Source organism: Eleutherodactylus coqui, chromosome 10 (assembly GCF_035609145.1).
Source record: "Eleutherodactylus coqui strain aEleCoq1 chromosome 10, aEleCoq1.hap1, whole genome shotgun sequence".
In the NCBI taxonomy this organism is placed as follows: domain Eukaryota; kingdom Metazoa; phylum Chordata; class Amphibia; order Anura; family Eleutherodactylidae; genus Eleutherodactylus; species Eleutherodactylus coqui.
The window spans coordinates 141,914,425-141,938,366 of NC_089846.1; the positions used below are offsets into that span (position 1 = coordinate 141,914,425).

The following is a 23,942-nucleotide window of genomic DNA, read 5'->3' on the forward strand; positions in this document are numbered from 1 at the left end:
CAATAGTGGTTCGGGGCGATAGCCGTACTGTCTACACGCAGCCACCACTTACAATAGTGGCTTGGGGCGATAGCCGTACTGTCTACACGCAGTCACCACTTACAATAGTGGTTTGGGGCGATAGCCGTACTGTCTACACGCAGCCACCACTTACAATACTGGCTTGGGGCGATAGCCGTACTGTCTACATGCAGCCACCATGTACAATACTGGCTTGCGGCGATAGCCGTACTGTCTACACGCAGCCACCCCTTACAATAGTGGTTTGAGGCGATGGCTGTACTGTCTACACGCAGCCACCCCTTACAATAGTGGCTTGGGGCGATGGCCGTATTGTCTACAGGCAGCCACCACTTACAATAGTGGTTCGGGGCGATAGCCGTACTGTCTACATGCAGCCACCACTTACAATAGTGGCTTGGGGCGATGGCCGTACTGTCTACAGGCAGCCACCACTTACAATAGTGGTTTGGGGCGATGGCCGTACTGTCTACACGCGGCCACCACTTACAATAGTGGCTTGGGGCGATGGCCGTACTGTCTACAGGCAGCCACCACTTACAATAGTGGTTTGGGGCGATGGCCGTACTGTCTACACGCAGCCACCACGTACAATAGTGGTTTGGGGCGATGGCCGTACTGTCTACACGCAGCCACCACGTACAATAGTGGTTTGGGGCGATGGCTGTACTGTCTACACGCAGCCACCCCTTACAATAGTGGTTTGGGGCGATGGCTGTACTGTCTACACGCAGCCACCCCTTACAATAGTGGTTCGGGGCGATGGCCGTACTGTCTACACGCGGCCACCACTTACAATAGTGGCTTGGGGCGATGGCCGTACTGTCTACAGGCAGCCACCACTTACAATAGTGGTTTGGGGCGATGGCCGTACTGTCTACACGCAGCCACCACGTACAATAGTGGTTTGGGGCGATGGCCGTACTGTCTACACGCAGCCACCACGTACAATAGTGGTTTGGGGCGATGGCTGTACTGTCTACACGCAGCCACCCCTTACAATAGTGGTTTGGGGCGATGGCTGTACTGTCTACACGCAGCCACCCCTTACAATAGTGGTTCGGGGCGATGGCCGTACTGTCTACACGCAGCCACCCCTTACAATAGTGGTTTGGGGCGATGGCTGTACTGTCTACACGCAGCCACCGCTTACAATAGTGGCTTGGGGCGATGGCCGTACTGTCTACACGCAGCCACCGCTTACAATAGTGGCTTGGGGCGATAGCCGTACTGTCTACACGCAGCCACCCCTTACAATAGTGGTTTGGGGCGATAGCCGTACTGTCTACACGCAGCCACCACGTACAATAGTGGTTTGGGGCGATAGCCGTACTGTCTACACGCAGCCACCCCTTACAATAGTGGTTCGGGGCGATGGCCGTACTGTCTACACGCAGCCACCGCTTACAATAGTGGTTTGGGGCGATAGCCGTACTGTCTACACGCAGCCACCACTTACAATAGTGGCTTGGGGCGATAGCCGTACTGTCTACACGCAGTCACCACTTACAATAGTGGTTTGGGGCGATAGCCGTACTGTCTACACGCAGCCACCACTTACAATACTGGCTTGGGGCGATAGCCGTACTGTCTACATGCAGCCACCATGTACAATACTGGCTTGCGGCGATAGCCGTACTGTCTACACGCAGCCACCCCTTACAATAGTGGTTTGAGGCGATGGCTGTACTGTCTACACGCAGCCACCCCTTACAATAGTGGCTTGGGGCGATGGCCGTATTGTCTACAGGCAGCCACCACTTACAATAGTGGTTCGGGGCGATAGCCGTACTGTCTACATGCAGCCACCACTTACAATAGTGGCTTGGGGCGATGGCCGTACTGTCTACAGGCAGCCACCACTTACAATAGTGGTTTGGGGCGATGGCCGTACTGTCTACACGCGGCCACCACTTACAATAGTGGCTTGGGGCGATGGCCGTACTGTCTACAGGCAGCCACCACTTACAATAGTGGTTTGGGGCGATGGCCGTACTGTCTACACGCAGCCACCACGTACAATAGTGGTTTGGGGCGATGGCCGTACTGTCTACACGCAGCCACCACGTACAATAGTGGTTTGGGGCGATGGCTGTACTGTCTACACGCAGCCACCCCTTACAATAGTGGTTTGGGGCGATGGCTGTACTGTCTACACGCAGCCACCCCTTACAATAGTGGTTCGGGGCGATGGCCGTACTGTCTACACGCGGCCACCACTTACAATAGTGGCTTGGGGCGATGGCCGTACTGTCTACAGGCAGCCACCACTTACAATAGTGGTTTGGGGCGATGGCCGTACTGTCTACACGCAGCCACCACGTACAATAGTGGTTTGGGGCGATGGCCGTACTGTCTACACGCAGCCACCACGTACAATAGTGGTTTGGGGCGATGGCTGTACTGTCTACACGCAGCCACCCCTTACAATAGTGGTTTGGGGCGATGGCTGTACTGTCTACACGCAGCCACCCCTTACAATAGTGGTTCGGGGCGATGGCCGTACTGTCTACACGCAGCCACCCCTTACAATAGTGGTTTGGGGCGATGGCTGTACTGTCTACACGCAGCCACCCCTTACAATAGTGGTTTGGGGCGATGGCCGTACTGTCTACACGCAGCCACCACGTACAATAGTGGTTTGGGGCGATGGCCGTACTGTCTACACGCAGCCACCCCTTACAATAGTGGTTTGGGGCGATGGCCGTACTGTCTACACGCAGCCACCCCTTACAATAGTGGCTTGGGGCGATGGCCGTACTGTCTACATGCAGCCACCACTTACAATAGTGGCTTGGGGCGATAGCCGTACTGTCTACACGCAGCCACCACTTACAATAGTGGTTTGGGGCGATAGCCGTACTGTCTACACGCAGCCACCACTTACAATAGTGGTTTGGGGCGATAGCCGTACTGTCTACACGCAGCCACCCCTTACAATAGTGGCTTGGGGCGATGGCCGTACTGTCTACACGCAGCCACCACTTACAATAGTGGTTTGGGGCGATAGCCGTACTGTCTACACGCAGCCACCCCTTACAATAGTGGCTTGGGGCGATGGCCGTACTGTCTACACGCAACCACCTCTTACAATAGTGGCTTGGGGCGATGGCCGTACTGTCTACACGCAGCCACCCCTACAATAGCGGTTTGGGGTGATAGCCGTACTGTCTACACGCAGCCACCACTTACAATAGTGGTTTGGGGCGATGGCCGTACTGTCTGCACGCAGCCACCGCTTACAATAGTGGCTTGGGGCGATGGCCGTACTGTCTACACGCAGCCACCGCTTACAATAGTGGTTCGGGGCGATGGCCGTACTGTCTACACGCAGCCACCCCTTACAATAGTGGTTCGGGGCGATGGCTGTACTGTCTACACGCAGCCACCGCTTACAATAGTGGTTTGGGGCGATGGCAGTACTGTCTACATGCAGCCACCGCTTACAATAGTGGTTCGGGGCGATGGCCGTACTGTCTACACGCAGCCACCACTTACAATAGTGGTTTGGGGCGATGGCCGTACTGTCTACACACAGCCACCCCTTACAATAGTGGTTTGGGGCGATGGCCGTACTGTCTACACGCAGCCACCCCTTACAATAGTGGTTTGGGGCGATGGCCGTACTGTCTACACGCAGCCACCATGTACAGTAGTGGTTTGGGGCGATGGCCGTACTGTCTACACGCAGCCACCCCTTACAATAGTGGTTTGGGGCGATGGCCGTACTGTCTACACGCAGCCACCCCTTACAATAGTGGCTTGGGGCGATGGCCGTACTGTCTACACGCAGCCACCGCTTACAATAGTGGTTCGGGGCGATGGCCGTACTGTCTACACGCAGCCACCCCTTACAATAGTGGTTCGGGGCGATGGCTGTACTGTCTACACGCAGCCACCGCTTACAATAGTGGTTTGGGGCGATGGCAGTACTGTCTACATGCAGCCACCGCTTACAATAGTGGTTCGGGGCGATGGCCGTACTGTCTACACGCAGCCACCACTTACAATAGTGGTTTGGGGCGATGGCCGTACTGTCTACACACAGCCACCCCTTACAATAGTGGTTTGGGGCGATGGCCGTACTGTCTACACGCAGCCACCCCTTACAATAGTGGTTTGGGGCGATGGCCGTACTGTCTACACGCAGCCACCATGTACAGTAGTGGTTTGGGGCGATGGCCGTACTGTCTACACGCAGCCACCCCTTACAATAGTGGTTTGGGGCGATGGCCGTACTGTCTACACGCAGCCACCACTTGCTTGTTGCTTCGTTTCAGCCTGCTGAATAGTCATTGGGCCGTCTGTCCGGCGCCTATGTACCCGCTGAAACTTTGTACTGGATGAAGAAACAATTCCTGTAATCCCTGGGGGTGTGGCGGGCTTCGGATTGGATCGTTACGGTAATGTAGTGTTACAATGTGTTCAGCACTAACGATGAGGAGATACAGCAATGTGGTTGCCCATCAATACGATTCATTTCTGCCCAGTTCAATAGCCGGTGTTAATGCTAATTGCTTGGCGTGCGCGGGTGATGGATGGGCGACGTGCTTCTGGTATAATGCAGCTGTCTGTCAGACGTTGGTCAGTTGGCTATCAGAGGGCGGTATGATGAACCCGTTAGGCGCTGGACGGCACGCAATGACTGATGACATTCTACAATGTAAGCCGCTTCATGGATGATGGATTGTATTCTATTGATACAAACATTAGTTACATTAAAGCGCTTCTGCTACTTATGTATTTTCTCTGCCGTTAACCCCCTCCTCCCCACCTTTCTCTTCAGGCCTTCTTCACACAAACGTTTTATCGTGGCTATTTTGCTGCAATAAAACGTTATACGAAAATCGTGGCCATCTGAAGCGTTGGATTCCAATGCATTCGTTCAGATGACCGATTTCCAGGTGCGTTAAAAAAAAGGGCATACGCTGCGGATTCCGCCCGGCTGCTTTTACACACGTCCGGAGAAGATAGGTCTTGCCCTATCTTTTGGCCTCGATCAGCCGGCAGCTCCCATAGAAGCCTATGAGAGCTGCCGGCAAGGGGAGTGACTTTAGCAGTGCTGCTAAACTCCCCCCACCTCTCTCCCCTCCGTTTGCCGGCAGTTCCATAGGCTTCTATGAGAGCTTCTACTGCCGCAATAAGCCAGCAAAGGGAGAGAGAGTGAGGGGGAAAGAGTACAGCATCGCTAAACTCCCTCCCCCCGGTGGAAGGAATTCTGGGCTGCGGCGCACATAAACATGAGAAAACGCGAGATTTAGCTGCGGCTTGGTCACGATTTTCCTTCACAATTGTCAGCCGCAATGTGGGTGGATGAAAGTCGTAACATCATGTGAAGGAGGCCTTAAAGTGATCCACCGGCCCCAAACTGCACCTCTTCAGCATCCTCCCAGTGCATCACAGAGTTTTGATGTCGCCGGGTCATTTGACGCAGTGAAGTCCAATGTATCCCAGGCAGTGTGTGAGGTGGGTACACGGTCTCTAGTATATTATTTTATAGAATTGGCCCTCCGCTGCTCCTCATGCTATATATTAAAAAAACCCCTTCTGAAATGTTGTTGTACAATAAATGAGATGGATCCGCTTCCATAGGGAATCTTTAGGCACCTGCAGGTAATGAAATACCTACGGATGTCATGCGGATCACACGTGCAGTAAAGCCACCGCAGCATGCTCCATTTTTGTGCGGTTCTCCCGCATGGCCGGCTCCCGCGCCTTCAATTGAAGCCAATGGACGCCATCCAGATCCGCAGCACAAACGCAGCTGTCACTGCATTCGTACCGTGGACCGCAGGAAAGCAGGAGGTTAAAAAAAAGATAGCACAGCGCACGCGCGCGGCATGCAGCCGGCGTCCCGAACGCATCCGCCCTGCAGAAGAAAGAAGATCCGACCTGCATGGAGGAGAGTCCTGCAGCGTCCGGACAGGTGAGTATTATGTATTTTCTGGCCTCATGTCTGCGGGCCGGGTGGAATCCGCTTCAGGATTCTGCACGGGGAAACCATGCGTGCCCGTGGGCATGAGGCCGTAGGGTACCTTTCTTCACACAGGACATAAATGCTGCAGAATGTCCACAATGGAATTTGCTGTGGAAAATCCACACAATTTACAGTACAAGGTCTGCAGGTATGTATTTAGAAAATCTTGTCCAAATGCAAAGGTTGAAACCCACAAAATCCGCAGCAGAATCAAACTACTAACGACCACTTGAACGTGAGTATGTATGTTTGTGTGTGGGTGCTTCTTATGCTCCGCCCCTGGTGATGTCATTGCAGGTCCTACAACATTTATAAAACACAGAGCCTGACCGACAGAAGAAAGAACACAGTTGGGGCTCTTGGAAGGTGAGGACAAAAATAACAAAATAAGAATACAACTAGGCCGTTATTATCTCAGACACAAATCAGCGATCCTGACAGAAGACACTGACCTACTGCCACCACAGAGATCCAGCGGGCTGCAGGACCTGCAGTGATGTCACTGCTTTGGGAGGAGCCATTGTGCAGTTTGGTAAAAAGTGCTGTATACTGGATATGCCAACAACAGCTACCAGGAACGTTGATGACATCACCGCCATGTGATTACCTGTGTGGGTGGAGTCTGGGATCACATGACCAGGAGCTGATCACTGTATCCAGGAGTCTGCTGAGCTGGTGATGTCTGGAAATCAGCCTGGATGTACCATGTGGTAGAGCTGTGTGTGTGATGTGTGGGGATCATAATGGATGTACCATGTAGCACAGCGCCACCAGAAACACTGGTACTAGAAGTTCCTAATAATTACTAGTCTGTACTATATAGGTGTGGATTTGGCACCTACAGATTTTCTGCTGTAGGTAGTTGGCAGTGAATACCCCCCATGTGACGCCACACAAAGCTTCCTTCACAAACACTTTTTTTTCCAAGCTCATTAAAAAAGGCAAGGATTTGTCTTATTGCACTATTTTTTAACGTGTCTTTCCTATCACCTTTCTTCAAACCCCATAGATAAGGGCTCTTTCACACGAGTGTACATCGGTCGCTGTTTTCACTGACGGCCGATATTACGCTGCGATCTGATGCATTAGATTCCAATGCATCAGATCACATGGCCGTATTCCCGCAGCGTATTGCCGGGGGGGGGGGGGGGGGGTATAAAAACGCCTATGGCCGTGAGAGAGAGGTCTGAGGGGAAAACCACAGAAATCGCCGTACCAAGAAGTGTGTAAAAGAAACAACCCCCCCGTACCGAGATGCTGCACGTGGTTCACTACAAATGTGCACAAAAGACTATGAACAACACAGAGGGGGAGCCGAGCCGAGAGGAGGGCTTATGCTTCGGTCAATTCCTGGAAATGTTTTATGAGAGATCCTCTGAAAATAAGCTGATCACTGATGATCACATGTAATCAGCCAGGGAAGCCAGCAGCAAGGGTTCAATTCCCCTGCAGCGCCACCACAGGAGACAATGAAGCATTACATGGTGCCTATTGAAATCAGCCCACTGTGTTCATCAGGGGGGTTTATACACCAGTGTTCTGGCCGCTTTGTCTGGAGATGTAGAGTCACTTTGTGCACCACCCCTTGCATGTCATAAATGTCTCTACATCCTGGCTAAGCAGGAAGTCATGCAAACTTTTTACACACTTTTTTGAAAAGTGAAGTAAGAAGTGTAAAATCTGTTCTTTTGGGGAAAATCAATAGTAAATATGTCCAAATTTGATTTGCACCAAAAGTAAAGGGCAACCTAGGCTAAAATCATAAATATGCCTTCCTGAAGTGCCCAGACAGACATCCTCCATGCCAAGGAGAGGTACCTACCATTACTGCTTCAGAATCCCCTAAAAGGGTATTTGACATTCAGTTTATGAGACCAGACCACCTATGTATCAGAAGCAATCGGTGGGTTTAGCAGCAGAGCGCGGGCCTCACAGCGTTCAGAGCGCGGGCCTCACAGCGTCCAGAGCGCGGGCCTCACAACCTCCAGAGCGCGGGCCTCACAGCGTCCAGAGCGCGGGCCTCACAACCTCCAGAGCGCGGGCCTCACAACCTCCAGAGCGCGGGCCTCACAGCGTCCAGAGCGCAGGCCTCACAACCTCCAGAGCGCGGGCCTCACAACCTCCAGAGCGCGGGCCTCACAGCGTCCAGAGCGCGGGCCTCACAGCGTCCAGAGCGCGGGCCTCACAGCGTCCAGAGCGCGGGCCTCACAGCGTCCAGAGCGCGGACCTCACAACCTCCAGAGCGCGGGCCTCACAACCTCCAGAGCGCCGGCCTCACAGCGTCCAGAGCGCGGGCCTCACAACCTCCAGAGCGCCGGCCTCACAACCTCCAGAGCGCGGGCCTCACAGCGTCCAGAGCGCGGACCTCACAACCTCCAGAGCGCGGGCCTCACAACCTCCAGAGCGCCGGCCTCACAGCGTCCAGAGCGCGGGCCTCACAGCGTCCAGAGCGCGGACCTCACAACCTCCAGAGCGCCGGCCTCACAACCTCCAGAGCGCGGGCCTCACAGCGTCCAGAGCGCGGACCTCACAACCTCCAGAGCGCGGGCCTCACAACCTCCAGAGCGCCGGCCTCACAACCTCCAGAGCGCGGGCCTCACAGCGTCCAGAGCGCGGACCTCACAACCTCCAGAGCGCGGGCCTCACAACCTCCAGAGCGCCGGCCTCACAGCGTCCAGAGCGCGGGCCTCACAGCCTCCAGAGCGCGGGCCTCACAACCTCCAGAGCGCGGGCCTCACAACCTCCAGAGTGCAGGCCTCACAACCTCCAGAGCGCTGGGGTGGATTTTGTCGTGGTTTTCATTATAGTGAAAAAAATCCTCAGTGAAAAAACATGGCTTTTTCCACAACGACTAGAACATGTGTATTTATATTTACCACTGTGCGCATCGTCCACTGCGAATATACGGAGTTTGTTAACTTCTTCTTAACATGCGCCATACATGTATGGCACACATTGGGTATCTGGGTACGAAGCGGGCTCTGGGGTGCCTATAGGCTGGTCGAAATATAGTATAATGCAATACTGTAGGATTGCATTATACTATATAAGCAATAAGACAACTGCGAGTTCACTTCCCCTAAGGGGACTGAAAAAGAAAGTAAAAATAAGCAAAATAAAGGTTTTTTTAACTTTTAGAAAAATAAAAAATAGTAAAAGTTTTTTAAAAATCCCTTTTCCAGTCACATGAAAAATTGGCATCATTGCATCTGTAAAAGTCCAATTTATGAAAACATCGAATTATTAATTCCACATTGTGTTTTCTCCATTTCTCACCACTTAGACATTTTTAAGAGTTTTCCAATCCATCCATTAAATGGTAACTTTGAAAAACACAACTTGTCTCGCAAAAAACGAGCCCTCATGTCGCTGTGTCACGGGAAAATAAGAGAGATATGGGGAGCGAAAAAGGGGCGCAGTGGGAAGGAGTTAAAGTCCCATTCACTTAAAGCGTACTGCCCACTGTGGCTGAATGTCAGCTCCCATCCCCAGTGTATGGGCTCACCCCCACAGTTCCATTGAGCGCCTCTGCCCATTAGTGTTTTACACTCGGTGATGTCACCGCAGTGACATCAGCTCCAGTTCATGGCTCCACTACCCCGCTGGCTGCTATAAATGACACATCAGTAGGGTTTAGTACATATTTTCATGATTAGAGCTACAGATACAAGCATTTGACGGGTGCTAACCAATGAGTCACAGGCACTGAGTCATTCTTTACCTGAAATGATTGGTTTCCCTTTCTTACTTTACAATTGTTAAGCAAAACACGTAAAACATTAATAGAAGAGTCACATCTGAGAGCCGAAAAGGTGAATCGCATCAGACTGGAGATGAATAATAAGAAGAAGTAGGTGAAGGAGAGAGGATTGTTGTTGACTGTAGAGCAAGTATGGCGGGTATAATATGATATCACGGCTTACCATCTGTAACATGGAGACTGCAGAGCGGAGCGCTACAATGCGTAGACTACAGGGCAGAGCCGCTGCCGATTAATTATGGGGAGCTAATGACTGACTGATTGAAGGTAGGTACTAAGGGTCACTTATGGTTCAAACCAACAACTTTTGGGGAATTTCACAATCTTTAATGTTCCGGAGAGCCTTACTGGAACTCTAATTCTGTGTGAATTGGAGGTTTAGGGACAACAGGGTTTATACTACGAGCGCTCTCTGTTCTTCACCTCCATCCATGCCAGGCCGTGTCAACACAAGATCATAAAGAAAGAGGTTTATCACGGACGTATACTATTCTGTAAGTCGGTTACGGGATCACTTGAGACATTTGCCTATTTCTACGTGGCTACTTTTCGTAGTTTTCTATTAACCGATCCATTCCTTGGACTGGGCATTAACCTCCATAACAAGATCATTGGTCTGAAGACACAACAAGCTCATATATAAGTATCAGGTATAGGTGGCTTTACCAGGAACAACTGCTGTACGAATAGTCGTCTGGTAGAGTGAATGTAAGTGAGAGTTGTTCCCTGTTAATATGGCCACCAACCGGGCGATGAGCCAGAATTAATTCACTAGTCATTTTGTTTTAGCTCACCTACAAATAGTCCCTGGTTGATTAATTATCATTTGGTGCAAGCAGGTCCTCATTGTCTTTCAACGACTAGCCAACAATCTAGCAGGGAGGTGTGCGCTTCTTCCGTGTGCGCCTACCAGTGAATGCTGAATGCCTTCCACCTTTCTTTGAACAATTAGCCCTCCCACTTAATGCTCATTGGTTCCCGAAAGCACATAAATACGTGTAAATGATCCGTGATTGAATAGTCCTTGCTGGTCTTTTACAGAACACTTGCTGTTACGGTCTCTGGGCTCAAACAGGAGAGAAGCCCAAGAGGCCGCAGTATCAACTGTTCAGCCGAACCAATGGGAGTTGACTCAAAGAGTGCTTGACGTATTCATGTGTATTCAGTGGACTTGCCCACCAATGAGCGAGTATTAGTGAGGGGTTGAAATAAAAAAAAGGCCTGCCAAAAAACCTCCCGCCCCTAACGTGTCAACCAACAATACTTGGTAAATGCTTCCAGTAATTTGTCCAGTGATCAACAAATTGAACAAGTGAAGAACGATCACTCTATGTAAAAGCAGAAAACCCGCCATTCTGCATGCTTTGGTGACTATTCAGATGTTGTCCTGTGTGAAGCTACCCCAAGGCTTCATGCAACAATTATTGTCCAGCCGTGTCACGGCCACAGCACGGCCGAAAATAGCGTGAGTGAGAGGCAGCTGTGACCAAGTCATGGCTGCAGCTCCAGTTTTTAATGCTCGTTCAGACGGATGAGGCTGTGGTGTATATACGCTGCAGCCCTGGGATACCGTTGGCCACGGGGTGGGAGTTTAGCACAGCTAGTCCCTCCCCCTCTCTGTTCCAGCCTATGGGAGCTGCCGGCAAGGGGGACGGGACGGGACTTTAGCACACTAGCTCCCGCCCCTCCCCCTCCCATTGCAGACAGCTGGCAAGAAGCAGAGAGGGGGAAGAGGGAGGGAGTTTAGCAGTGCGTCTGCTAAACTACCTCCCTTCTGCGGCAGCTGTCATAGGCTCCCATAGGAGTCTATGGCAGCGGCTGCCGTATTCAAGATACAGATAGTTCCAGAACCATCTTTCTGGTCGGCATAAAAATGTCCAACCAGAATGCATACAGCATGCAATATCTTTGCCGGACAGACGTTTTTACACATCAGGAATACGCCAATCTGAACTCAGGCATTGAAAAACAATGCATCAGATGGGTAGCGTCCGGCCGATATATGCTATATGAAAGAGCCCTAAAGGTGGAATGATGCCGAGCGGGCCTCGTTAACGAAAAACTGGAACTAAATAGCTTTCGAGGGGTGTTCAGGCCTGGTAAGTTTTTTTTTAGGAAATGCTTACAAAGTTATAATATAGCAAAAGAAGTAATACTAACATTACCAATCCTCAGCTGCTTCAGAGATAACACGTGACCACTGCAGCCAATCACTTGCTGTGGCCGTGGCGTGTCAGCAGACTGAGGTTACTGCTGTGGCCAATTATTGGCTGGAGCGGTCACATGTTGTATCCATACATCATCGCTGGGCAGTGGGTGACTCATGTAGCGCCAGCATTGCAATGGTGGTGGATTATGGGTATTACTCCATTCGTTCGTTTATAGCACTGGCTGCACAACTCGTTTAAACCTGGAGCAAACATTGCAGAATCTAATTCCGGATCTAATTCTAAGTCTAAAATTAGATTATTGATTGATACAATAGAATTTCTGAATCAGGTAACTCTGCTTTTCTGCCTTGATAAATTATATACGCTCATTGTAAAAAAAAAGGAAAAAAAGAAAAAAAACACAAGAACCAAGAAAGAGTTGGCGGAATCGGATGTAACTTCATATGTGTCATTGTAATTAAGGGACTTCAATAAGATAAAAGACAATTTATTGCAGGCAAACTGACCCCTTACATGGAGGCTGTAGGACCCTGTTGTACCACCTCTAGCTTGGATACAAGATGGGATACAGGATGGCATGGAGGCTCTAGTACCCTGTTGTACCACCTCTAGCTTGGATACAAGATGTGATATGGGTGGGCATGGAGGCTCTAGTACCCTGTTGTACCACCTCTAGCTTGGATACAAGATGTGATACAGGTGGGCATGGAGGCTCTAGTACCCTGTTAGACCGCCTCTAGCCTTGATACAAGATGTGATACGGGGGGCATGGAGGCTCTAGTACCCTGTTGTACTGCCTCTAGCTTGGATACAAGATGGGATACAAGCGGGCATGGAGGCTCTAGTACCCTGTTAGACCGCCTCTAGCCTTGATACAAGATATGGTACAGGGGAGCATGGAGGGTCTAGAACCCTGTCGTACTGCCTCTAGCTTCGATGCAAGATGTCATACGGGTGGACATGGAGGCATACAGGTTCCGTATGGTATCCTGCAGCATATCAGTCCACATTTGAATACAACCCGGTTCCACTTCTTAGCAGTCCAGATCATCGTTCATGAGACCACTGCAAAAGGAGGCCACAGTACTTGTCAAAGACAATACATGTAATGGGTGCCAAGAGACCAAATGTCCTTTAGCCAAGCGCCTGGAAAAGGTTCCAACAGACAACAAAAGAGTTACAGCTGCTTGTGCTTGTTGGATGATCAAATGACTTTCTCTACTGGTGTTCAGTCGAGGGCAATCATTGCTATTCAGTGTGAATGCTGTGATTGGTTCATCGACTGCTGCAGTGATTGGCTGAGCTGCGGCGCTCGAGAACCAATCACAGCAATCACTTGCTCGAGTCGCGGTTTACAAACCCGTTTATCAGCAAGCGATCTTCTGTCAGTGGCTGAGAACTGCCAGCAAGCCTGACGGAACTCCAGAGGCAAGCGGGAGGGACCCAAATGACGCCTCTTAGGTAATATATACTGTGTTTCCCTGAAAATAAGACACTGTTTTGTTTTTTTGCCTCAAAAAGGGCACAGTGTCTTATTTTCAGGGGGGAAAGGGCCTTGTACTTACCTGGTCCGCAGCATCCCGATGCCTCCAGAGGGTGTCCGGGTGTCCCACGGCGATGCAGCATCCTCCTCGTCTCACAGATGCCTTCTGCTGGCGACGGGGCTTTGAATCCTCCGCCTCCAGTAGAAGCGAGTGCTGTGATTGGCTAATCAAGCACTGACAGCCAATCACAGCTGGCATTCGATGAGCCAATCACAGCCATTCACTGATGACATTCACAGGTCAGATACTGCTTCCCTCCTTCTTATGGCTGGCACCAACACATAGATAACAGTGGTTTCTGATGCCACTCTGATGGTCTAATAACAGGGCGATAAACTAGATATCCCCGTGTTTATATGCATTCATATTTCGACCACTGAAGAGATTTGCTGCAATAGCGGGTATTAAATTGTACTGATAACCTAGAAAAAAAGTTTTTAGAACTCTAGATATAGATTAAAGTAAGATTACACTAGATTACAACTAGAGGATGTGGTGTTAATCCCCAGAGGGTTTACAACTAACCCCCATTAAAGGGATTGTCTGAGCGTCCACCACATATATCTGAGAGTCATTCAGTGCTCCAGTGTCAGGCTTTGGGCCATCAGAGGATTTGTTCCTGAAGTTCCTCACTCTCTCTGTACAGGTCACATGCATATCTCTATTGACGGATTTTTGGGGCCTATTATTGTGTCGGGTTCTGGGCCCATTTTGGGGTCCTATGACATTCTTGTTAGGGCCCTCCCCCCCACTGGTGATAGACTTTCCTGTGATGTGAGAATGAGTGAAACGCATGATTATGAAACCAATGATTTTCAATGGTTTCATTCCCATTTGTGATTTCTTTACTGAAGCCTCACAGCGCTAACAAAAATCTGCACTATTGCCCATTGGTTTTTTTTATGTGGCCGGCGACAGCAGCGCCAGCCCCATTGAAAACATAGGGACTACATCGCGCTCCCCTGACACAGCTATTACAGCTATGGCAGGGGATTCCTTAATTCCTGCGGGGATAAAGGAATGCCCCGTCACAGCTGTGGCAGAGGTCCACGATGCTATCCCATTGCTTTCAATGGGGCTGGTGCTGCTGCAGCCCCATTGAAAGCAATGGAATGAAGGCTACCACCACGGTGATGGTTTTCGGGGAAGGGCTTGAAATATATGCCCTTCCCTGAAAATCATCCCTAGCTATAATAAAAAAGTAAAAAAAAAAATTAACTCCCCTTGAAGAGCCCCCGCAGTCATCTTCTGTCTTCTGCAGGGGGTGAAGGAATCCCCTGCCATAGCTGTAATAGCTGTGTCAGGGGAGCGCAATGTACTCCCTATGTTTTCATAGGCGCTGCTGCCCCCGACCCCATAAAAAACAATGGGCGATAGTGCAGATTTTTCTTAGCACTGCGAGGCTTAGTGAAGACGCTGCAAATGGGAATGAAACCATTAAAAATCATTGGTTTCATTATCATGCGTTTCCACTCACTCTCACAATGCAGAAACATCTATCGCCCGTGGGGGAGAGAGCTTAGCCAGTGCAATTCTGTAGTTTTCTCGCTGTCCTGGGAAATGACCATTGATTTCAGTGTCTCCTTGCAGTACTTTGTGAAGTGAGAAGAATTTGGGCCCAGCACCCTAGAAGGTGAACCTACAGCGAGGGAGGTGCACTAGTGTGTTGTGTATTAAATGACGTAATGAAAACGTTGCCGCCGACCTAGTACTCTGGCCGACCAATAGTCCGGTTAGCGTTGAATATTGGAGTAGCGAATGGCCAAATAGCGCGGACACTGGCACAACCTGTAGGTTTATGATGCATTGTAGACCAGCAGGTGTAACACGTATTGAGGCTCGCAGATCTCTCATCAGATAGCTGGGTAAACTCTAAAAACATAGTTATAATAGTAAACTATGTGTCAGGGTGTGCTGCTGGGATCTGTGGTACTACAGGGTTCCAGGAGCGCACCTTCACAGGTGAGGGATATTTGTGCTGGATGGGTGTGGAGTTCCTCCTGCCAGCCAATCCCCACGGGTCTGCTGCATATATATATATATATATATATATATATATATACTGGTCCCTCTGTAAGAGTTAGCTGGTATCCCTTCTGTCTGGGGTTTGCTGTTCTGCATGCCTGTATATGTGTTAGGTGTGTGCAGTGTCTTGTCCAGTGTCTGTGCAGGTGGCCGGACATCAGGTGTGGACAGTCCTGTTCTGCGCTCATTCTGTCTCTGTCTGTGGTGTGAACAGGTTCTATATGTGATGGCTGCAGGAAAGGTTGGTGTCACTGGACTCCTGGTTGTTGTAGGGACCAGCGGTGTAGCCAGGAGCCGTGACGTGGCCCGCTAGCTTCCATATTTTGATCAAAATGTCAACTAATACCTGGCGTTTATAGCTTAGCATCTGCTACTAGTGGTTGTGTGTTGGCTGCTGTATGGTGTGATTCTGGCTCTGTGTGTCAGCTTACTCAGTCCAGTTGTCCCTGTCATGGTGGCATGTGTATGTGTCCTATCCTGGATGTGTGGTTCCTAGGAGCAGCAGGGGCCCAGATCCAAAGACCGCTGAGCCGCCCTTTATAGGGGTGATGTCTCCGCTCATGGAAGGTCTGTGTCACTAAACCTAGTAGTAGAAAGGAAGATATCTGCGGTAGTTCCTTGTGTTTCCCTAAACCCTTGCTTTCAGGTCACGTTCGTGTTGGCCCGGTGCTGAGTGTCCCACATGAATGTAACACTATGACTGTATGTTCACCCTTCCTGGTCCAATAAGGTAAATAGAGAGCATGGAGGTCCAGGAATGGAATCCTGGTGGCTGACGGCAGTGGAGAGTTGTCTGCCTAATGAAGGGGTCTGCGAACCTTGAAACGTGTCACACCTGTTTAATATGAAGCGTATTCCCTTTTCCTCAATATCAATGTCTCAGCTTTTCATCTTGTCAGCATTTGCTAACAGGCTGCACCAGAGCCCTCGCTTTTTGGCCATTCGCTTCTCCCTGCAGTACCTTGTCTTTCATACAGAGAAAACAAGCAGTGATAAGGTAGATAGCAGAACACACAAACTCAGGCCCTTCTACACGTGCCGATGATCAGTTAGATTCCCGCGATCCAGCAAGAATCTGCATGATTATGGTGCAGTGTAAATGCATGCGCCGACTAAACGACAAGCGATAATTTATTCCTCATTCAGCTTATGCATGCATAAAAACTGCACGATGATCGTCCTGTGTAAACAGGCAGTCCTTCATCTATATACAACTGCCTGTTCACTGTGAATAGAGGTGGGCGGGCAGAACGATCCCGGGACATTCCGTCTCCATTCACTGAACGATTATTGCTCCTGTGTAAAAGCACAAAAACGATCATCGCTGGGACGAGAGATCCTTCCATGTAAGATGGGCCCTAAGACAGGCCCAACGCGGCTGATCCCTTAGTCCACAGCACTTTAGTGAAACACATTGCAATGTTAAAGGAGTTTTCAGGCTTACTCAGGCGAGCGTGGGCACCACTATACTCGCTGGAGCGGAGGCGCCTGAACGAAGGTGGTTTCTTCCTCTTCTCAGATTTTGCGCCAGAGTGCAGGAGTTTAAAAAAAAAACACAGGACGAAGGAGCCGCCCGAACTTTCCTGCACATAATGTTCACTACTTGCGGGTAAGATAGGACAGGATCTATCCTTTATTGGCCATACAATTAATGGCTGAGAAAAGACCTAGTGGAAATGAAACCACTGAAACCCTACGGAAATAAACGGTGTCGTTGTGGCCCGTTGTGCGGTTGTGATTATCACGGCCGCATAAAAGGAAAAACCACATTCTTCTGAATCCCCGCTTAGAAAGACATGGCTGCTCACTTTCAAAAACAGTGCCACACCTGACCATTGGGTGAGTCTGGTACTGGAACTCAGCTCCATTGAAGGGAATAGGAGGGAGGACTGCAATACCGAAGCCAACCTGCCATCAGGTGTGGTGCTGTTTCTGGAAGGAAACAGCCATCTTCTTCTAATCCTAGAGATATCTGTAAGGCTGCATTCACAAGTAGGGGGTCAGGTGCAGAGTTTCCACTATGTGTGAATGCAACCTAACAAAGACTCTTGTCTAGAATTAAGGTAGTACAGAAGTAGTACCCAATGACATGAGAGGACCCCAGGCGGGAAGCTGGAGATCCTGGACTAGTAACACACTAACAGCATTCTACAGAGTCTCTGCCAAGAATAAGCGCCAATCGATAATTTTGCAAGTCAGTCATTGCTTGTTTAGCTTCCTTTGCAAGGAGCAATCAGAGTCCTCTGCGGCTGAGCCACGGTCGTTCCATTATAATCACAGCCTATTATTTTTGGTGCCGCAGAAAAGATGTGATCACCCGAAAAATGAGCGTTTGTTTTCCAGCACTGTCAGATGGGCGATGATTGGGTGAACAAACGTTGAAGCAAACATTCATTCCTGAACCTTGGCCGGTATAACGGGACCCTGACTAGGAAGCATTAGACTGAGGACCGTGAATGACGGAGATGAATGTGTGTGGGCGATGGCAGGAGCCTTCTCGTTAGGATGCTGCGCCGATCCCCCAAATGAGCATGTGCATCAGCATTACTCAATGTGAGTGCTTAGCAGGTGCGGGAGTGCTGTACGTCACTGCCTGCCTATATGGTCATCCGCTTAATACATAGAAGGGCCTACATCCTAATTTGGCCAGTTGGCTGCCATTTTTAGGAATGCTTGGGCCTAGAGCTCAGAAACATTGAACAATTAGGCAATCTGAGACAAGATTCTGTGAATCCAGTAAGATATAGACACAAGTAAGCAGAATTACAGCAGATACGGCATAGACTGCCCTCCCAAAAGTAATTGGACGTCTGAGCAAGAATCAAACATAGTATTCATTTACTTATGTTACTACTTAGAGGGGCTCCTCTGGCCCTAATTACATCTGTTACTCTCCATGGCAGACTTGCCCCTAACATCTGATACTCTTCAGCAGGTATTTCCCTCCATTAATCCTGCATCAGCCCGTCTACAATGGTGCTAGGAGCAATGGAAGAATGTCCTTGGAGTGATGAAGGCTATGGGCAGGGGAGGAAGTAGCTAATGCAGATAATATGTGGCGGAGGGTCACATGGGATAGAAAACAAAGAGTTAGAGCAGGAACAGTGAATCCATTACAAAGTGACCTATTGTGATGACGTATATTCGATTTAAACATGTATTCTGTACCCAGAATCCCCCTTTAAGGGTGACTGCCCACTAGCATTCACGAATTTGCTGTGTTTTTTTTCCCAGGTGTCTATTGGGCTTTCCAATGTTAAAAACACATTGAGGCAAAATCACAGTTTACCACAAAATTGCGATTTTGCGCGATGCAATTTCAACATTAACAAGTGCCATAGACCCCCGGAGAAAACCAAACGCTGCGAAGTTCACAGTGAAAAAGGATGTAGTGGGTGGGCACCCTAAGTATGGCAAGGCTTCCATCACGGTCTGGGGTTGTGTTACATTGGTCTCAGTCGGTTGGTTGTAGAGCAAAGAGTCATGAACGCTGAGCTGTACCCTGACCGTGTAGACAATAATGTGCAATACTCTTGGAATGATCAGCAAGACTTGCAGCGTGTCTTGCACAGATTCAACGCCGTTTTACATTGCTTTGAAGATATCGATGTTCCACAATTGGACCGGCTGCACAGAGTCCGGACCTGAACATCTTTGGGACAAACTGCAGCATCAGGTCAGGACATATCAAGTGGCCATCTAATTTGAGAGATGTTTGCAGGATGAATGGAGGGAAATACCAGCTGAAGTGTATCAGAGGTTAGTAGAAAGTCTGTCACAGAGCTCATCCGATGTCATTAGAGCCAAATAGGCCCCACTAAGTATTACCATATGTAAATAAATACGGCTTTTGATTCTTGTTTAGGCGTCCAATTACTTTTGCAAAGATAGTGTACATAGACATGAAGACCAAAAAATGGGTATAGAGCAGCCTGAAAGGAAAATGAAGGCTCCCATGATGCATTGCTAATGACATAGGCCTTTGGAGTATAATGACATTACTCATGACTACCTTATCAATGGGTCCAGCAATGATTGGGTAGGAGCCTCCTCTGTAGGACTCACACTAAGGGGAATCATGTGAGACTGGAGCCCCGATGTATTCTGTGTTGTCGCCGTTACATGCAAGAACAATTCTTCAATTAAAACATTTCTTTGATCAAACCACGAAGGGTTAAGAAACGGCCTAAGAAAATGGCAAATGAAGTGTGACAATTCAGGCGGGGAGAAAGCAAAGACCGCAGGGAACAAGTGATCTTTATGAGTTAGTAATTAACGTGTGTAGATGGAAATACAGCGCAGCATCCATACATCCATCACACGCTGACAGGTCTGCATGGTTACACGAGCCGTACAACGGTGACCTAGCAACACGCAAGACATATAGTAAATAGTGAGAATGACGAAAGACACACCTAGTACATTCATGTTTCTGCTCCAGGCTATAGATGGGTTACATTCAAAGCGTTCCATTTTCCCTGGCCCATTGTATGTCGCCTTTAAATAACCGTGAGAGTGTTTGTTATATATAATACATGGTACAGGGTTCTGACTAGGAGTCGAGCCCGGCTCTTACAGATTTCTGTAACCCTTTCATGGCCAAAATATGTTAGGAAAAAAAGAACTAAACTATGTCTCTCATGTTCTATGCATGCATCTCATCGACTGCTCTTGAATGCAAAGCACTTACCAACCTACTCATTAACCTACCTTTCTAGGTACCCTAGTGTGAAGATATCTGCATTGCTCTAGTATAATGAAAAGTAGGGTAGGCCCTGTATTACTGACTATTTAAGGTGTGATGGTTCAGATGTAATGTATGGCATGCAAAACCAGGTCTCATTACATTATATCTTCCCATGTTTCCCAACTCTTGGGCCCCAGCCCACCCCTCCATTGCAGTCCATCAGCTTACCTCCCTATCATGGTGGAGTGCTGCTGTACTGCAGCCTCCAGCAGGCGCTCCAGTATGGTCCACTCGCCCATCACGTCCGCCTCTTGCCCCGCCGTGCTCAGCTCGGACACCAGGGAGGAACGAGCTGGCCCCCCTCTCCAACCACCTAATCCTACTATGGATTTCCACCTAATTTTTACCGATCACTCCTGGAAAACATCTTCAGTGGGAGACGAGGAGAGCCACAACTCCCCTCCTCCTGTACTGCCTAAAGTGCTGTCCTCAGCTCACCCCAAATCTTTTATATGGGGCAGGTAGTAGCATTTCCTTGGTACTGGTCACCTATTCCAGGAGATGGCTGGTAATTCCTCCTACATGGAAAACGCACGCCCCTTTCTACATCGATGTCCCCGATGGCTGCGATCAATAACTCTAGGATGATAAATGATGGTCTGTTGGGTGTGCGGCCAACCCTTAACAAGCACCTGTTTAATGAGTTCAGGAAGAAGCGTCTGGTCTTGGCCCCCCTCTATATTAGCATCTTCTGCTGCTCACAGCTCCCCCTCATCCAGCTTGCTCAGCCAGGTCGCTGTCCAGTGCTGAATTAGCTGCTGGTCCAGATGAGGTGCTTCTCTGCCAGTGCTCAGCATCAGTTCCAGGTTATCTCTCCCTTTCTGCCATCTCTTCTTCATCTCTCACCTTCTCGCCCCCTGCGCCCCATTCTTTCCCTGAGACTACCTGCTGTCTCCCCTCCTCTCCTTGTGTCATTGCATCCCTCTGTCTTCTACCTTTCTCAGCCCTCCCTCTGCCGCTTCTCTCTTTGTCTCCCCCTCACTCCTTGTTGTAGATCCCTCCCCTTGTGAATCTTCCACGCTGTGATCTCTCTCTGTCACTTTCCCCTGCATGCACTCTCTCTCTATAGCCCTGTCTGTCTCTCTCCCTCTCGCTGTCTCTCTCCCACATGCCACCGTCTCGGTTAATCCGGATAAATGACTCTTTCTCTATTGGATGGGAGGAGATTTTCTGCCATATTATAAGCTGATTTCATCCTGCATCTTTCTCCAGTCAGTGGCTTGTGTGTAGGAATGTAGGCGAGTGATTGATTGAGTCCTGATTTGTGGCTGTCTCTGATATGATGAGTCTGCTGGCTGTCTCGCATCTCAGCCTCTTCGCTGGGTCATATTTTGCCTGTTCCCAGTATGCCCTTCTCTTTCACACTCATTGTCTTTGCACCTTCCTTTGTGTTACAGTATGCATTAAACCAGCCTTTTGTTCTCTCCTTGCTGGGTTTAATAGCTGCCCCTCACCCTTTCTTCTGCATTTACATCACCCTCTCACTCCCATGTCTCCATTTTATCACTGTCACTCTATATCCTCCGCACCCTTTCCTTTCCTCAGCTAAATATGATCTCTGCTGAATTGCGCTGCCAGAATTAGATCCATTGTTCCAATCTAATTAGTGTGCAGCAAATATTGTAGGTTTAAGTAGAAGTCATGGGATAAAAATGTGGAATATTGGGATGCACATAATTTCAGGGTCCTTGGCAAGTCATGGCAAGGATTTGTTTTCCCTGGGGCAAATATTCATTTTGCTGCCCTATCCCTGTATCTAAATACACTACCAAAGGTAATTGGACACCTGAGTGGGAATCAAAAGCAGTATTTATTTCCATATGTTACTACTTAGTGGGGCTCCCTTGGCCCCAATTACATCGGATACTCTCCATGGGACACTTTTACTAATGACTGATATACTTCAGCTGGTATTTTCCTCAATTCATCCTGCAAACGTCTGACAAGTTCTCTCAAAGAAGATGGACGCTGTTCAAGTTTCTGGACCAGATGTTCCAGTTCATCCCAAAGATGTTTAGGATTTAGGTGGGGACTCTGTGCAGCCGGTCAAATCGTGGAACATGCATATCCTCAAATTAATGTAAACCAGCATTGGATCTGTGACATGATGCGTTGTCTGGTTGGAAGTATGGCCGACCATTCCCGCAGTGTTGTCCCATTGTCAGCAGCACATTATAGTATAGACTGTCAGGGTCATCTCCGTGGTCATGGTTCTTACTACTACACCCAATGGACCGAGACCATGCCACGTAACACATCCCCAGATCATATCGGAGCCTCCACCATACATAACTGTTGGCACAACATTCAGGCAGAAGGCTTTCCCCAGACATCCTCCTCACCAAGATACGTCCATGTGATTTGAAGTTTTAGTATAGTGATTTGTTCCTCAATAGAACATTCTTCCATTGCTTAACTGTCCAATAAAGACTTTCTTTGCACCATAGTAGATGGGCCAATACATTGTGCTTCATGTTTCTATGACATCGGGAAGTTGGAGAATTAGTGGCGAGTCAATCAGTGAGTCAATCAGTGAGTCAGTCAGTCAGTCAGTGAGGGCTTTCGTCTTTATATATATAGATTTTCTTCCTTCCAGGGGAGAGCTAATTTGCATACTTTCTTTCCCATGGAGAATTTCTCCATACCTCAGCTGGATCTATTCAATGAGAACTATCTCCAAGCTAGGACTTTATGCTAAGATTAAAAGAGGATAGTTTTATTGAGTCTGCATCTATTTATTTCATATTTCCCTATCTCACTCAACACGCTCCACCAGATCTATCAGCCACAATCAATGGCTCTATGCTTTCTCCAGTCCCACAAGTCTGCTGTCTGGATGTAACATTAGACTCCTCCCTATTCTTCAAACTGCAAACACAAGTCCTAGGCACCTCCTGCCATCTCCAACTCAGATACATCTCTTGAATATTATCCTTTATCAACCCCACGTCAACAAAAATGTTAGTGCATGACCTCAACATCTCTCACCTGAATTAATGCAACATCCTTCTCTGCAGCCTCCCATCCATCACCTTACACCCATTCTCAAATCTGCTGCCTGGCTAAGCCACCTCTCCCCTTCCTACTCCTCTGCCAGCCCTTCCATCGGCTACTCATTGTCCAGAAAATCCAATTCAAGATACTATCAATGACATACAAGGCCACCCACAGCCTATCCCCTCCATACACCTCTGACCTAAACTCCAGATACCTCCCCACCCTACTGCTCCTCACATAAGTCTCCAAGACTTCTCCTGTGCATCGGCCATACTCTAGAACTCACTACCCCAACACATCAGACTCTACCCCACCTGACAAAGCTTCAAAAAGAACCTGACAACCTACCTCTTCAGAAAGCCTACAACCTACAGTAAGCCTGCTGCCACCACTATAATGAGCAGCTTCTACCCTCACCTACTGTCTCCTTCCCCAACCCTTGTAGATTGTAAGCCGCTGTAGGCAGGGTCCTCGCTCTCTGTCTACTAGTTCGTAACTCATTTCATCCATGTTTATTGTTCTCACTTTGATATGTAATCTACATAAACCCTTGTTTTCATATGTACAGCGCCTGGAAATTACCAGCACTTTAAAATAACTAATAATCATGCATTTCTGTCCACAAACCATGGGATTATTGGATAACCAGTTACACATCAGTGGATGTGAGCACATTTTGTGTTTTAATTAGCAACAATTG

At 49.0% G+C, this 23,942-nt stretch overlaps 1 protein-coding gene across 1 annotated transcript in view; it reads right to left on the bottom strand.

Annotated features, from left to right (window-relative positions):
* The window catches only part of LOC136581012 (gap junction delta-2 protein-like), a 62,197-nt gene extending 41,014 nt beyond the window's left edge, over positions 1-21,183 (bottom strand). The window contains exon 1 of the mRNA XM_066581989.1: positions 20,414-21,183. Coding sequence (XP_066438086.1) covers positions 20,414-20,484 — 71 coding nt within the window. The 5' untranslated portion in view covers positions 20,485-21,183. The remainder of the gene's footprint in view (positions 1-20,413) is intronic.
* Positions 21,184-23,942: the final 2,759 nt, after the last annotated feature.